Source organism: Capra hircus, chromosome 7 (assembly GCF_001704415.2).
Source record: "Capra hircus breed San Clemente chromosome 7, ASM170441v1, whole genome shotgun sequence".
NCBI classification, from domain to species: domain Eukaryota; kingdom Metazoa; phylum Chordata; class Mammalia; order Artiodactyla; family Bovidae; genus Capra; species Capra hircus.
This window is the reverse complement of record NC_030814.1, coordinates 95,799,161-95,811,512: the sequence shown is the minus strand read 5'-3', so window position 1 is coordinate 95,811,512 and position 12,352 is coordinate 95,799,161. Positions and strand designations below refer to the sequence as shown.

Genomic DNA, 12,352 nt, shown 5'->3' with positions numbered 1-12,352 from the left:
CTTTGCATGGTTCAACAACAACCTTTCATGGCTAAATGGTCCTCATTACAAGTTATGTTTCCACAGGCCTCCTGGGCTCTCATGTTTGGTGATGGGAAGAGAAGGAAAAGCTCCCATTTCTTCACTGTGTTTTATTCATTAAAAACTACTGCAGATTTGACCTCGTACATCATGGCTTTTTGCTTTGCATGTGCACTTAATCATGTCCAACTCTTTGCGACCTCGTGGACTATAACCCATCAGTCACCTCTGTCCGTGGGATTTCTCAGGTAAGAATACTGGGGTGGCAAAATGGATTAAAGATCTAAATGTAAGACCAGAAACTGTAAAACTCCTAGAGAAAAACATAGGCAAACTGGCAAACCACTCTTTGACGTAAATCATAGCAGGATCGTCTATGACCCACTTCCCAGAGTAATGGGAAAAAAGCAAAAATAAACAAATGGGGCCTAATTAAACTTGAAAGCTTTTGCACAATGAAAGAAACTATAAGCAAGGTGAAAAGACAGCCATCAGAGTGGGAGAAAATAATAGCAAGTGAAGCAAGTGACAAAGAATTAATCTCAAAAATACACGAACAGCTCATGCAGCTCAATTCCAGAAAAATAAGCAACCCAATCAAAAAATGGGCCAAAGAACTAAATAGACATTTCTCCAAAGAAGACATACAGATGGCTAACAAACACATGAAAAGATGTTCAACATCACTCATTATCAGAGAAATGCAAATTAAAACCATAATGAAGTACCATCTCACACTGGTCAGAATGGCTGCTATCAAAAAGTCTACGAACAATAAATGCTGGAGCGGGTGCAAAGAAAAGGGAATCCTCTTACACTGTTGGTGGGAATGCAAACCAGTACAGCCACCATGGAGAACATTGTGGAGACTCCTTAAAAAACTGGAAATAGAACCACCATATGACGCAGCAATCCCACTGCTGGGCAAACACACAGAGGAAACCAGAATTGAAAGAGATATGTGTACCCTAATGTTCATTGCAGCAGTGTTTACAATAGCCAGGACATGGAAGCAACCTAGATGTCCATCAGCAGAGGGATGGATAGGAAAGCTGTAGTACATATACACAATGGAATATTACTCAACTACGAAAAAGAATGCATTTGAATCAGTTCTAATGAGGTGGATGAAACTGGAGCCTTTTATACAGAGTGAAGTAAGTCAGAAAGAAAAACAGCAATACAGCATATTAATGCATATATATGGAATTTAGAAAGATGGACCCTATATGCAAGACAGCAGAAGAGACACAGATGTAAAGAACAGATTTTGGACTCTGTGGAAGAAGGTGAGGGTGGGATGATTTGAGAGAATAGCATTGAAACATGTATATTATCACATGTGAAATAAATCACCAGTCCGAGTTCAATGCATGAGACAAGGTGCTCAGGGCTGGTGTACTGGGATGACCCTGAGGGATGGGATGGGAAGGGAGGTGGGAGAGAGGTTCAGGATGGGGAACACATGTACACCCATGGCTGATTCATGTGAATGTATGGCAAAAACCACCACAATATTATAAAGTAATTAGCTCCCAATTAAAAAAAAAAAAAAAGAATACTGGCGTGGGTTGCCATTTCCTCCTCCAGGGAATCTTCCTACCCCGTGCATCAAACCTACGTCTCCTGTGTCTCCTTCATTGGCAGTTGGATTCCTTACCACCGGGCCACCTGGGAAGCCCGCATACACCATGGAGGGCTGAGTTAAATGGTGTGTGATAACAAAGGAGATGAGTTTTTTTTTCAAAAGAGATTGACATGTTTAAAATGATATTTGATTCATTTGTGTAGCATTTTTCTCATCTCTCCAAGGTGCTCTAGACCTTGACGTTAGAGAGCAGTAACATTTCAAGTGGTCACAGTAAAAATGCATAAATAGTTTGCATGTTCATTACGCTGTTAAATTCATGATGAAGTAAGTATGGACAGAAACTAAGTTCTGATGACCAAGACATAAAATAAATGTTTGAAGGTGATAGAATCATATATAATCTTCCTATAAATTGAGCCTAAACCCCAGAGTTCTGTCAGACTCACACATCTTACTGGAAGCATGTTTGTGTTGTTCTAGGACAGTGACTTTTGAGGATGTGGCTGTGAACTTCACTCCAGAGGAGTGGGCTTTACTGAATCCTTTGCAGAAGAAACTTTACAGAGATGTGATGCAAATAATTCTGGGGAACCTGGTCTCAATAGGTAAGAATAACAACATTTCTTCACTTCTTCAAGAACAAGTATTCCTTGCCAATCAACGTTGTTCCAAGATGTGGAATGTGGAAAAGGAACACAGTAGCCCCCCCTTATCTGCATGGAATACATTCCAAGACCACCAGTGGATGCCTGAAACCAGAAATAGTACTGAATCCTATACATACATCGGTTCAGTTCAGTTCAGTTGCTCAGTCGTGTCCGACTCTTTGCGACCCCATGAACGGCAGCACGCCAGGCCTCCCTGTCCATCACCAACCCCGGAGTCCACCCAAACCCATATCCATCTAGTTGATGATGCCATCCAACCATCTCATCCTCTGCTGTCCCCTTCTCCTCCTGCCCTCAATCTTTCCCATACATACCTATGATAAATTTTAGAATTTGGTGCACAGTAATCTAGATAGCATATTGCAAAGCACAAAGACCTTTGCCAACAAAGGTCTGTCTAGTCAAGGCTATGGTTTTTCCATTAGTCATGTATGGATGTGAGAGTTGGACTGTGAAGAAAGCTGAGCGCCTAAGAATTGATGCTTTTGAACTGTGGTGTTGGAGAAGACTCTTGAGAGTCCCTTGGACTGCAAGGAGATCCAACCAGTCCATTCTGAAGGAGATCAGCCCTGGCATTTCTTTGGAGGGAATGATGCTAAAGCTGAAACTCCAGTACTTTGGCCACTTCATGCGAAGAGTTGACTCATTGGAAAAGACTCTGATGCTGGGAGGGATTGGGGGCAGGAGGAGAAGGGGACGACAGAGGATGAGATGGCTGGATGGCATCACTGACTCAATGGACTTGAGTCTGAGTGAACTCCGGGAGTTGGTGATGAACAGGGAGGCCTGGCGTGCTGCGATTCATGGGGTCGCAAAGAGTCAGACACGACTGAGCGACTGAACTGAACTGAACTGGAGAGATTGATATGGAGAACGAAATGGCAGCCCACTCCAGTATTATTGCCTGGAAAATCCCACGGACAGAGGAGCCTAAGGTCACAAAAGAATTGGACATGACTTAGCAACTAACCAACAATAGCCAAGAGACTGATATCAATAACTAAAAATAGAACAAATATAATATACATGCACTTAACACATGTGAGTGTTAAGTGAGCATAACTTTGCAGTTCAAGATGAGAAAGCAGAATAAGATCGATTTCTTTTTCTTTCACAATTTAATAACAGAAGATTAATTTCTCCTATAGATCTTAGCAACATCAGTATATAGCTTTTCTTAAGTTGGAATTTTCATCTTTTCATTTGGAAAAGACTTTACGGTTTCTGTTTGGCATACCGTAATTCTTGCATCACTATTCTTGCATTTGGGGGCCATTGTTAAGAAAAATGAAGGGACTTACCCTGATGGTCCAGTGGCTAAGACTCCACGCTCCCACTGCAGGGGGGCCAGGTTCAATCTCTGTTCAGAGAACTAGATCTCACATGCAGCAACCAAAACCCAGTGTAGCCAAATAAACAAATATTTTTTCAAAAAAAATTTTAAGGCATCATATCAGAGTCTTCTAAAGTTTGTTTAAAAAAAAGAAAAAGAAAAAGGAGGATTACTTGAACACAAGCTCAGGGGTATCACCACAGTGATCTGACAACTAAGATGGCAACTAAGTGACAAATGGGCAGGGAGCGTATACACCATGGATGCAGTGGACGAGGGGATGATTCATACCCTGGACAAGACAGAGGGGGGTGTTGCAAGATTCCATCATGCTACTCAGAAGGGCGCACAGTTTAAAACTATGAATTGTTTACTTCTGTGATTTTCCATTTAATATTTTCAGACCGCAATTGACCATAAATAACTGAAACAACAGAAAGCAAACCTGTGGATAAGGGAGGACTACCATACACTGGTAAATAAACTAAGCATATTACAGCTCATTGTGGACTTATAATCTAATATTGTTCTATAATTTATAATAATTTGCATTATTTTTCTGGGTCTGCATTTTAGGGAAAAAATGGGACAGTCATAACATTGAAGATTGGTACAAAACCCAAGGGAGGAAACTAAGGTGAGTTACACACACAGTAGACAGTGTTCCACGTGAGAGTCCTGGTATATCATAAACTTTTTAAAATTTTATTTCTTTATGTATTTATTTCTGGCTGTCCTAGGTCTTTGTTGCTGCACAGGCTTTTTCTCTAATTTTGAAGAGTAAGGGCTACTTTCTAGTTGCAGTGCGTGGGTTTCTCATTGCAGGGGTTTCTCTTGTGGAGCACACACTCTAGGGCATTCAAGCTTTAATACTTGCAGTATGCAGGCTCAATGGTTGTGACACATGGGCTTATTTGCTCTGTGGAGTATGGGATTTTCCCAGATCAGGGATCCAACCCATGTCTTCTACATTGGCAGGTGGGCTCTTTACCCCTGAGCCACCAGAGAAGCCCCATCATAGCTTTTTAAAATAAGCAAGTAAAACAAAATAATCCCAGCTTCAAATTTATTTACCCTTAATTCTTTTTCCATGGAAAGTATTTATTTAAATGTGACATGGGTGTCCATTATTTGTAACTTTATCCACTTTGGGAAACAATATTAAGAAACTCCATGTATTAATATCACTGTTTTCATAATAGCTATATTATGAAAACACTGTTTTCATAATAGTCCTGTTGCAGAGCTTTCAAACAGTTTAGAAAGGGCAAAAAACGTTCACTTTTGCTATAAAACATAAAAATGTAGTTCTAATACCCTACTGGAGAAGGCAATGGCACCCCACTCCAGTACTCTTACCTGGAAAATTCCATGGATGGAGGAGCCTGGTAGGCTGCAGTCCATGGGATCGCTAAGAGTCGGACATGACTGAGCGACTTCCCTTTCACTTTTCACTTTCATGCATTGGAGAAGGAAATGGCAACCCATTCCAGTATTCTTGCCTGGAGAATCCCAGGGATGGGGGAATCTGGTGGGCTTCCGTCTATGGGGTCACACAGAGTCTGACATGACTGAAGTGACTTAGCAATACCCTACTAATAAATGTGAAACTATTAAAGAAATCAATAATTTATCATTTTTTTTACAGAAGTCATGTGGTAGAAAAACTCTGTGAAAGCAAAGAAGGTAGTCAACACAGAGAAACTGTCAGCCAGATTCTAAATCTTAATACGCACCAGAAAACTCCTTCTGGAGTAAAACCATGTGAATGTCATGTGTGTGAAAAAGTCTTCATGCATCATTCATTTCTTAATAGGCACGTCTGATCTCACACTGTACACAAACCATATGAGTATCATGAGTACAAAGAGAAACCATATAAACGCAAGGAATGTGGGAAAACCTTCAGTTACCACAAATCTGTTCACAGACATGAAAGGAGTCACACTGGAGAAAAACTCTATGAATGTAAGGAATGCAGAAAAGCCTTCACATGGCTTACAACCTTTTGAAGACACATGGTAACACACACTGGAGAAGGACCCTATAAATGTAAGGAATGTGGGAAAGACTTTAGTTGTTCCGCTTCATTTCAAGCCCATGAAAGAACTCACACTGGAGAGAAGCTCTTCATATGTAAACAGTGTGGTAAATCCCTCAAGTCTCCTCTAGGCTTGCAAATCCATGAAAGAAACCACACTGAAGAAAAACCCTATGAATGTAAGCAGTGTGGTAAAGCCCTCAGCTGTCCTAGTTCCTTTCAGAGACATGAAAGGATCCACACAGCAGAGAAACAATTTGAATGTAAACAACACGAGAAAACTTTCAGTTCTCCTCTAGGTCTGCAAATCCATGAAAGAATTCACACTGGGGAGAAACCTTATGAATGTAAAGAATGTAGGAAGGCCTTCATTTCTCTTTCAAGCATACACGTACACAAAATAATGCCCACTGGAGATGGACCTTACAAGTGTAAGGAATGTGGCCTTCATTTGTCCCAGTTCATTTCGATCACATGAAACGACTCATGCTGGAGAGAAGCCATATGAATGTAAACAGTGTGGTAAAACTTTCAGTTGGCCCAGTTCCTTTCGAATACATGAAAGAACTTATACTGGGGAGAAACCCTATGAATGTACAGAATGTGGGAAAACCTTCATTTATCACACAACCTTTCAAGGACACATGAGAAAGCATACTGGAGAGAAATCCTATAAATGTGAAGAATGTGGGAAAGCCTTCATTTCTCCCTCCAGCATTCAAACACACATGATAATGCACACTGGAGACGGACCTTATAAGTGTAAGGAATGTGGGAAAGCATTCCGTTTTCCCAGTTCTTTTCAAATTCATCAGAGAACTCACACAGGCGAGAAACCCTATGAATATAAACAATGTGGCAGAGCCTTCCGTTGTTACACATCCTTTCAAACACATGAAAAAACTCACACTGGAGAAAAACCATATGAATGCACAGAATGCGGGAAAGCCTTCATTTATCACACTACCTTTAGAGGGCACATGAGAGTGCACACTGGCAAGAAACCGGACAAATGTAGAGAATGTGGGAAAGCCTTCATCCCAATTCCTTTCAAAAGCATGAAAGATCTCATGCATTGTAGAGGCCCAAAGCCAATCAGTGTCCGTTTACCTTTCTTGTGTAAATTCTTTTAGTTGTATACGTTGGATGGGCTTCCCTGGTGGCTCAGAGGTTAAAGCATCTGCCTCCAATGTGGGAGACCCGGGCTCGATCCCTGGGTCGGGAAGATTTCCTGGAGAAGGAAATGGTAACCCACTCCAGTATTCTTGCCTGGAAAATCCCATGGACAGAAAAGCCTGGTAGGCTACAGTCCCTGGGGTCGCAAAGAGTCAGACACGACTGAGCGACTTCACTTTCACGTTGGATTGCCAATTGATCAAACTGTTTCAGTTGTTTTTTTTTCTTTTGCTTTCTCCCTCCCTTCCTCCCTGACTGTGTTTTCATCACTGGATATACCTCAGAGGAAGAGGTGTCCTCTCTACCCTGGTGTTTGTCATTTTTTCCCTCCAGAGAGCCTCACATCACTGCCATTAATGTTAAGGATCTCTCCCCATGATAGCTGGTTGCTTTATAGGATTTAAGGACCAACAGCTTATTTTGGGTTTGAACTAATAATACTTTTGCCGACAACAGGGGTGCCATTGTGTTGTCCCTAAAACCTCAAGGTTAGGATCTTTGTTGCAGTACAGGCAGGGGTTACGGCACCAGAGGTACCCAAGAGTCTGGTGGTGATGCTCCATCATTAAGTCATGTCCAACTCTGCAACCCCATGGACTGCAGCACACCAGGCTCCTCTGTCCTCTGGTTTCTCACGGAGTTTGCTCAAATTCATGTCCATTGAGTCACAAATGGCTACAGTCCACAGGGTCGCAAAGAGTCGAACATGATGGAAGCAACCTGGCATGCACACACTAGTGTTTCTGTGGTTAAGACTCTAAGCTTCCACTGCAAGGGGCACAGATTTGATCCCCGGTCAGGGAACTAAGAGCCCTCATGCCACATGCTGCAGCCAAAAAACTTTTTCTAGTTTTTTAATAAAAGGGTTACTCCCACAGGAAATAAAATTGCAAACTGCTAAGGAAAATCAGTTACAGGGCCTTAATAATCAACAGAATCACAAATATTCAAATCAGCTGAGATAAGCAGCCCACAGCTCAGAAGGAAAAGCTACATTCTGAAGGCTTCCCAAGTGGCTCAGTGCTAAGGAATCAGCCTGCCAGTGCAGGAGATGTGTGTTCGATCCGTGAGTTGGGAAGATTGCCTGGAAGAGGAAATGACAACCCAGTTCAGTTTTCTTGCCTAGAAAGTCCCATGGACAGAGGAGCCTGGAGAAATACAGTCCACGGGGCTGCAAAGAGTCAGACATGACTGAGCAGCTAAGCATGCGCAAAGGTGAAACACTATCAAGCTTTGGTCTCCAGACTCTTGGTTAAGATTGAACTACTGGCCCAGGTCAGTCCCTGGAGAAGTGGGGTAGGTCCACCAGAGCAGCCACAGGAGTAAACAACTCTGGGAGCTCTGCCCACCCTCCTCTCCCTGGGGAATAATGCGGTAAAGCTCACTCTCTGGGGCTTCCATTCTCACAATGAGGAAACCTTCACCCAGATTCACCTAAGAGTTCTGAGCCAAAGGACTCTCAAATTCAATACCTTCTGCCAGAAGACAGAACACGTGTCTTCACAGATTTTTTTCCCCCAATGGGCAGAAATTACTCAGAGTGCACCTACATTGTGAATGTCAAACTGTAAACCACATCTTTTCTTTTGTATTGACTGTGCCAGGTTTTAGTTCTGGTGTGTGCGATCTTCAGCTGTGGCGTGCAGAATCTAGTTCCCCCACCAGGGATTGAATCTGGGCTCTCTGCATTGGGAATATGGAGTGTTAACCACTGGACCACCAGGGAAATCCCTCCAACCTACATCTAGAAACAGGTACAAAGGAACCATAGTTACAACCTTGAGAAGGGCCTCACCGGGCCACCCCAACACCAGTGCATCCCCAGATTTCCAAGGTTATAGCTTCTCTCAGTAGCAAGAGCTCTTTCTCAGGTGGGTATGAGCAGGAACACACCTACAAGGGAGGTTTTCAGGAAGAACTATCTGGCCTTTAAGTTTTCCCCTTTGCAGCCTCAAGGCAGGGGCTTAGCTTGAAGACACTGACCTCCGGCTCTGCTCCCAATCAGGTTGCTCTGGACCAGCAATGAGATTTTTAAAGTGACAAACCCATTGTTTGAAGAAGCCAGTGCACGCATGCTAGGTCGCTTCAGTCATGTCCAGCTCTTTTCAACTCTAGAGACTGTAGCCCACCAGACTCCTCTGTCCATAGAGTTTTTCCAGGCAAGAATACTGCAGTGGGCTGCAGTACCCTCCACCAGGGGATCTTCCTGACCCAGGGATCGAACCCATGTCTCTTATGTCTCCTGCATTAGCAGGCAGTTTCTTTACCACTAGTGCCACCAGGGAAGCCCCAGTAGAATCACTCAAACCCAGTGCTTATATGTAATAAAGGGAAGAAAATTGTAAGGCACTTTTTTTTTTTAGTTCAGCTAGAAAACTCACAACTATATAATATCTATTCCTTTCAGAAAATGAATATGGCAGTTGTTACTTCCACAGAAAGAAATCACTTGAAAAACAATCACATTAGAACCCATGTAAGTGTTGCAAGTCTAAGCCTGATAGTCCATTTGAAACAACCCACAAGAAAAGACACTGTAGCAGGGGCCATCCCAGAATAGCAAGCTCCCCACCCAACCCCACCCCAACCCCACTGCCACCCCTGCCTCTTGTCTGTAGAAAGACCTTAGCCTCCTAGGCCTTCTCCAAGTTCTAAAGAGTAAATTTATTCAGAGGAATGAGAAAATGCAAAAAGAAAGGTCAACAATTGAGCAAGACAAAATAATAATACTTCAGCCAGTAAAGTCAAGGACTTTCATTCCTCCTCAAGTGCATGCTAAGTTGCTTCAATCGTGTCTGACTCCTTGCAACTTCATGGACTGCAGTCCGCCAGGCTCCTCTGTCCATGGGATTCTCCAGGCAAGGATACTGGAGTGGATGGCCAGGTCTTCCAGGGCATCGTCCCAACTCAGGGATTGAAACCTTGTCTCAGGCATCTCCTGCATTGCTAGTCTGGTTCTTTACCACTAGCACCATCTGGGAAACCCTGCTCCTCAAGGACTATAGATAATATTCTGAGCCATATCCTCTGAGCTGTTTTGCAGATACTGAAGCCCCCACCAAGTGGAAGAAGTTAACTGTATGCAGCCCACAAGCAAATAGACCTCAGACTGGTTGGAACCAGAAGGCTGATGATGTTGACTCCCAAAAACACCAGAAGAATGTCCTTCAGCTGATCATGCACCCCACAACCCCCTCTCCCTCATCCTATCTTTAAAAATCTTTCCCTGAAAGTCTTGCAGGAGTTCAGGACTTTTAAGCACTAGCTGCCTGGACTCCTTACTTGATGCCCTGCAATAAATGCCACACTTTGCTTCTCCACAGCCCAGTGTCAGTAGGTTGACCTTTCTCTGCAAGAGTGAGTGAACCCAAGTTTGGTTCCTAACAAGACCTCAGAATAGTTATGCCCACTCCCAGGGAAATTTTTAAAAAGGAAGAATTCTTAGCAAATGGAATGTAATAACACTGAAATCATTATTTCATTTTTCTGAAACACTCCTTTCTTGCTCATTTGAAATATTTTCTTCTTATAATGATATTTTACAAATAGAAAAATGAGACTCAAGTGAATAAATTTTTCAAGGTGACAAACAGCGAGGGGCAGTGCTGACAGGTGAGTTTCCAAAGAAGAACCTCCACCCAAATGTCTTTCCCAAGGATGTCTGTGACCAGGAAAGATCTCAGAGAGTTTTATACAACACAGTTCCAGGTGGTTATTCTCTGCTTAGCTCTCATGTAAAATAGCCACAAACAAAAAAAAAAATAAATCTTTTTAAAGTGAGCCAAACATTGACTGTGGGGAAATGACAATTAAAATATTGGGTCTGTTTGAAATGATCACGGAGAACGAATAGCTGATGAGGCTGTGAATTAGAGAGGCCAAGTTGGCTATGAGAAGGCAGGAGAGATCTGAAAGTTTACGGATTCATTGCCAGCCCTAGGAAGCGTTAGGCGGGAGGGACAGGTCATGGACTTGAGGTCCTACTTCTAAATTTTTGAATAATTCAAAAGACAATGAATGCTGCTGCGAAGGGAAAAGGGACTGGGGACCCCACAGACCACAGCTGCTCCCACTCGCCAACCCCTGAAACCGAGTCACAACTCTCCCCGGCTGATCCTTCCTGTGGTCACCGTACAATCTGGAGGAGACAAGGGATTGCCGGGTCAGGGCTGCCCAGAGACGATCCAGAGCCAAAGTCGCGGGGCACAGTGAAGGGACAGGACCCCCGGGGTCCCTGCTTTCAGCCCCGCCCCCACTAGCGAGCCAAAGGGTCCCAGAGGCGCCCTCAGCCCACCTGAGTCCGCAGACTCCAGAGCTGACTGCAGAGGGGCCCGTGTCCAGCCACGGCTGGGACCCACTCAATCTCCCCTCCCCGCACACTTCCCAACTTCTGGGGTCCTCCCAGCCTCCCCACTTCCACTCCCGAATCCGGTGCAGGTCTAGGCGCAACAAAAGCTCCACCTGAGGCGGGGAACCACAAGTGAGACGCGACCCCAGCGCATCCACGAGGAGGAACAATGTCCACGCCAGGCAGAGAGTGCCCCCACGCACCTGCCCTTGATGCGCTCCCTAGAGGACCCTTCGAAAGGACGCTCCCTCCCCACCACCATCACGCTGCCCCCATGGGTAACAGCAGGTGGAGGTCACGTGGCCAAACAGACCTGGCTTCTGCCCTGACCCTCCAAGGGTCCTTGCGTTTAAGCCGAGCCAGCTCCAGACCTGAATGGGACACAAATGTGTAAGCAGAGAACTCAAGGCTGTTTTTAGTGGAATGGACCCCTTGAGGAGCAAGCCCAGAGCACATGGATTGCCTGCGTCCGAACAGCCTGGAATAGGACGAATTCCTCCCACCAATCACAAACTATGAGACGTCTTCATTAAATTCTTAGGTATCCGCTTTACTCCGGCAGGAGATTGACTTCACATTAGTTCCTGAGTGTTCTCAAAGCACTTTGAGATGTGAACAGCTATAATATTCCCACAGCAAATTTCCTATTTCCTCTGATAAAAGAAAAACAATAAAGGGTTATGTAAATATGGGATGTACCCAGAAACGACTAATATACTTAAGAGAGTCAATTGATGTTGTTATTGTTCAGTCACTTAGTCTTGTCCTACTCTTTAGGACCCTATGGACTGAAGCACACCAGGCTCTTCTGACCTCCACTATCTCCTGGAGTTTGCTCAAACTCAAGTCCATTGAGTCGGTGATGCCATCCTAGCATCTCATCCTCTGTCTTCCCCTTTTCCTCCTGCCTTCAGTCTTTCCCAGCATCAGGGTCTTTTCCAATGAGTCAGTTCTTCACATCATGTGACCAAAGTATTGGAGCTTCAACTTCAGCAACAGTCCTTCCAATGAATATTCACGACTGACTGGCTTGATCTCCTTGCAGTCTGAGTGTCTCAAAGAGTCTTCTCCAGCACCACAATTTGAAAGCATCAATTTTCAGGCACTCAGCCTTCTTTATGGTACAAAACTCTTAATGCATTTATCCATTTATTTGAAGGGCTTTGTTGAGATG

General features: G+C 43.9%; 1 protein-coding gene across 1 annotated transcript in view; it reads left to right on the top strand.

Annotated features, from left to right (window-relative positions):
- LOC106502294 (zinc finger protein 709) overlaps window positions 5,632–12,352 on the top strand; it is a 27,735-nt gene continuing 21,014 nt past the window's right edge. The window contains exons 1-4 of the mRNA XM_018051674.1: window positions 5,632–5,881; window positions 6,129–6,332; window positions 6,402–6,517; window positions 11,274–11,456. Coding sequence (XP_017907163.1) covers window positions 5,632–5,881; window positions 6,129–6,332; window positions 6,402–6,517; window positions 11,274–11,456 — 753 coding nt within the window. The remainder of the gene's footprint in view (window positions 5,882–6,128; window positions 6,333–6,401; window positions 6,518–11,273; window positions 11,457–12,352) is intronic.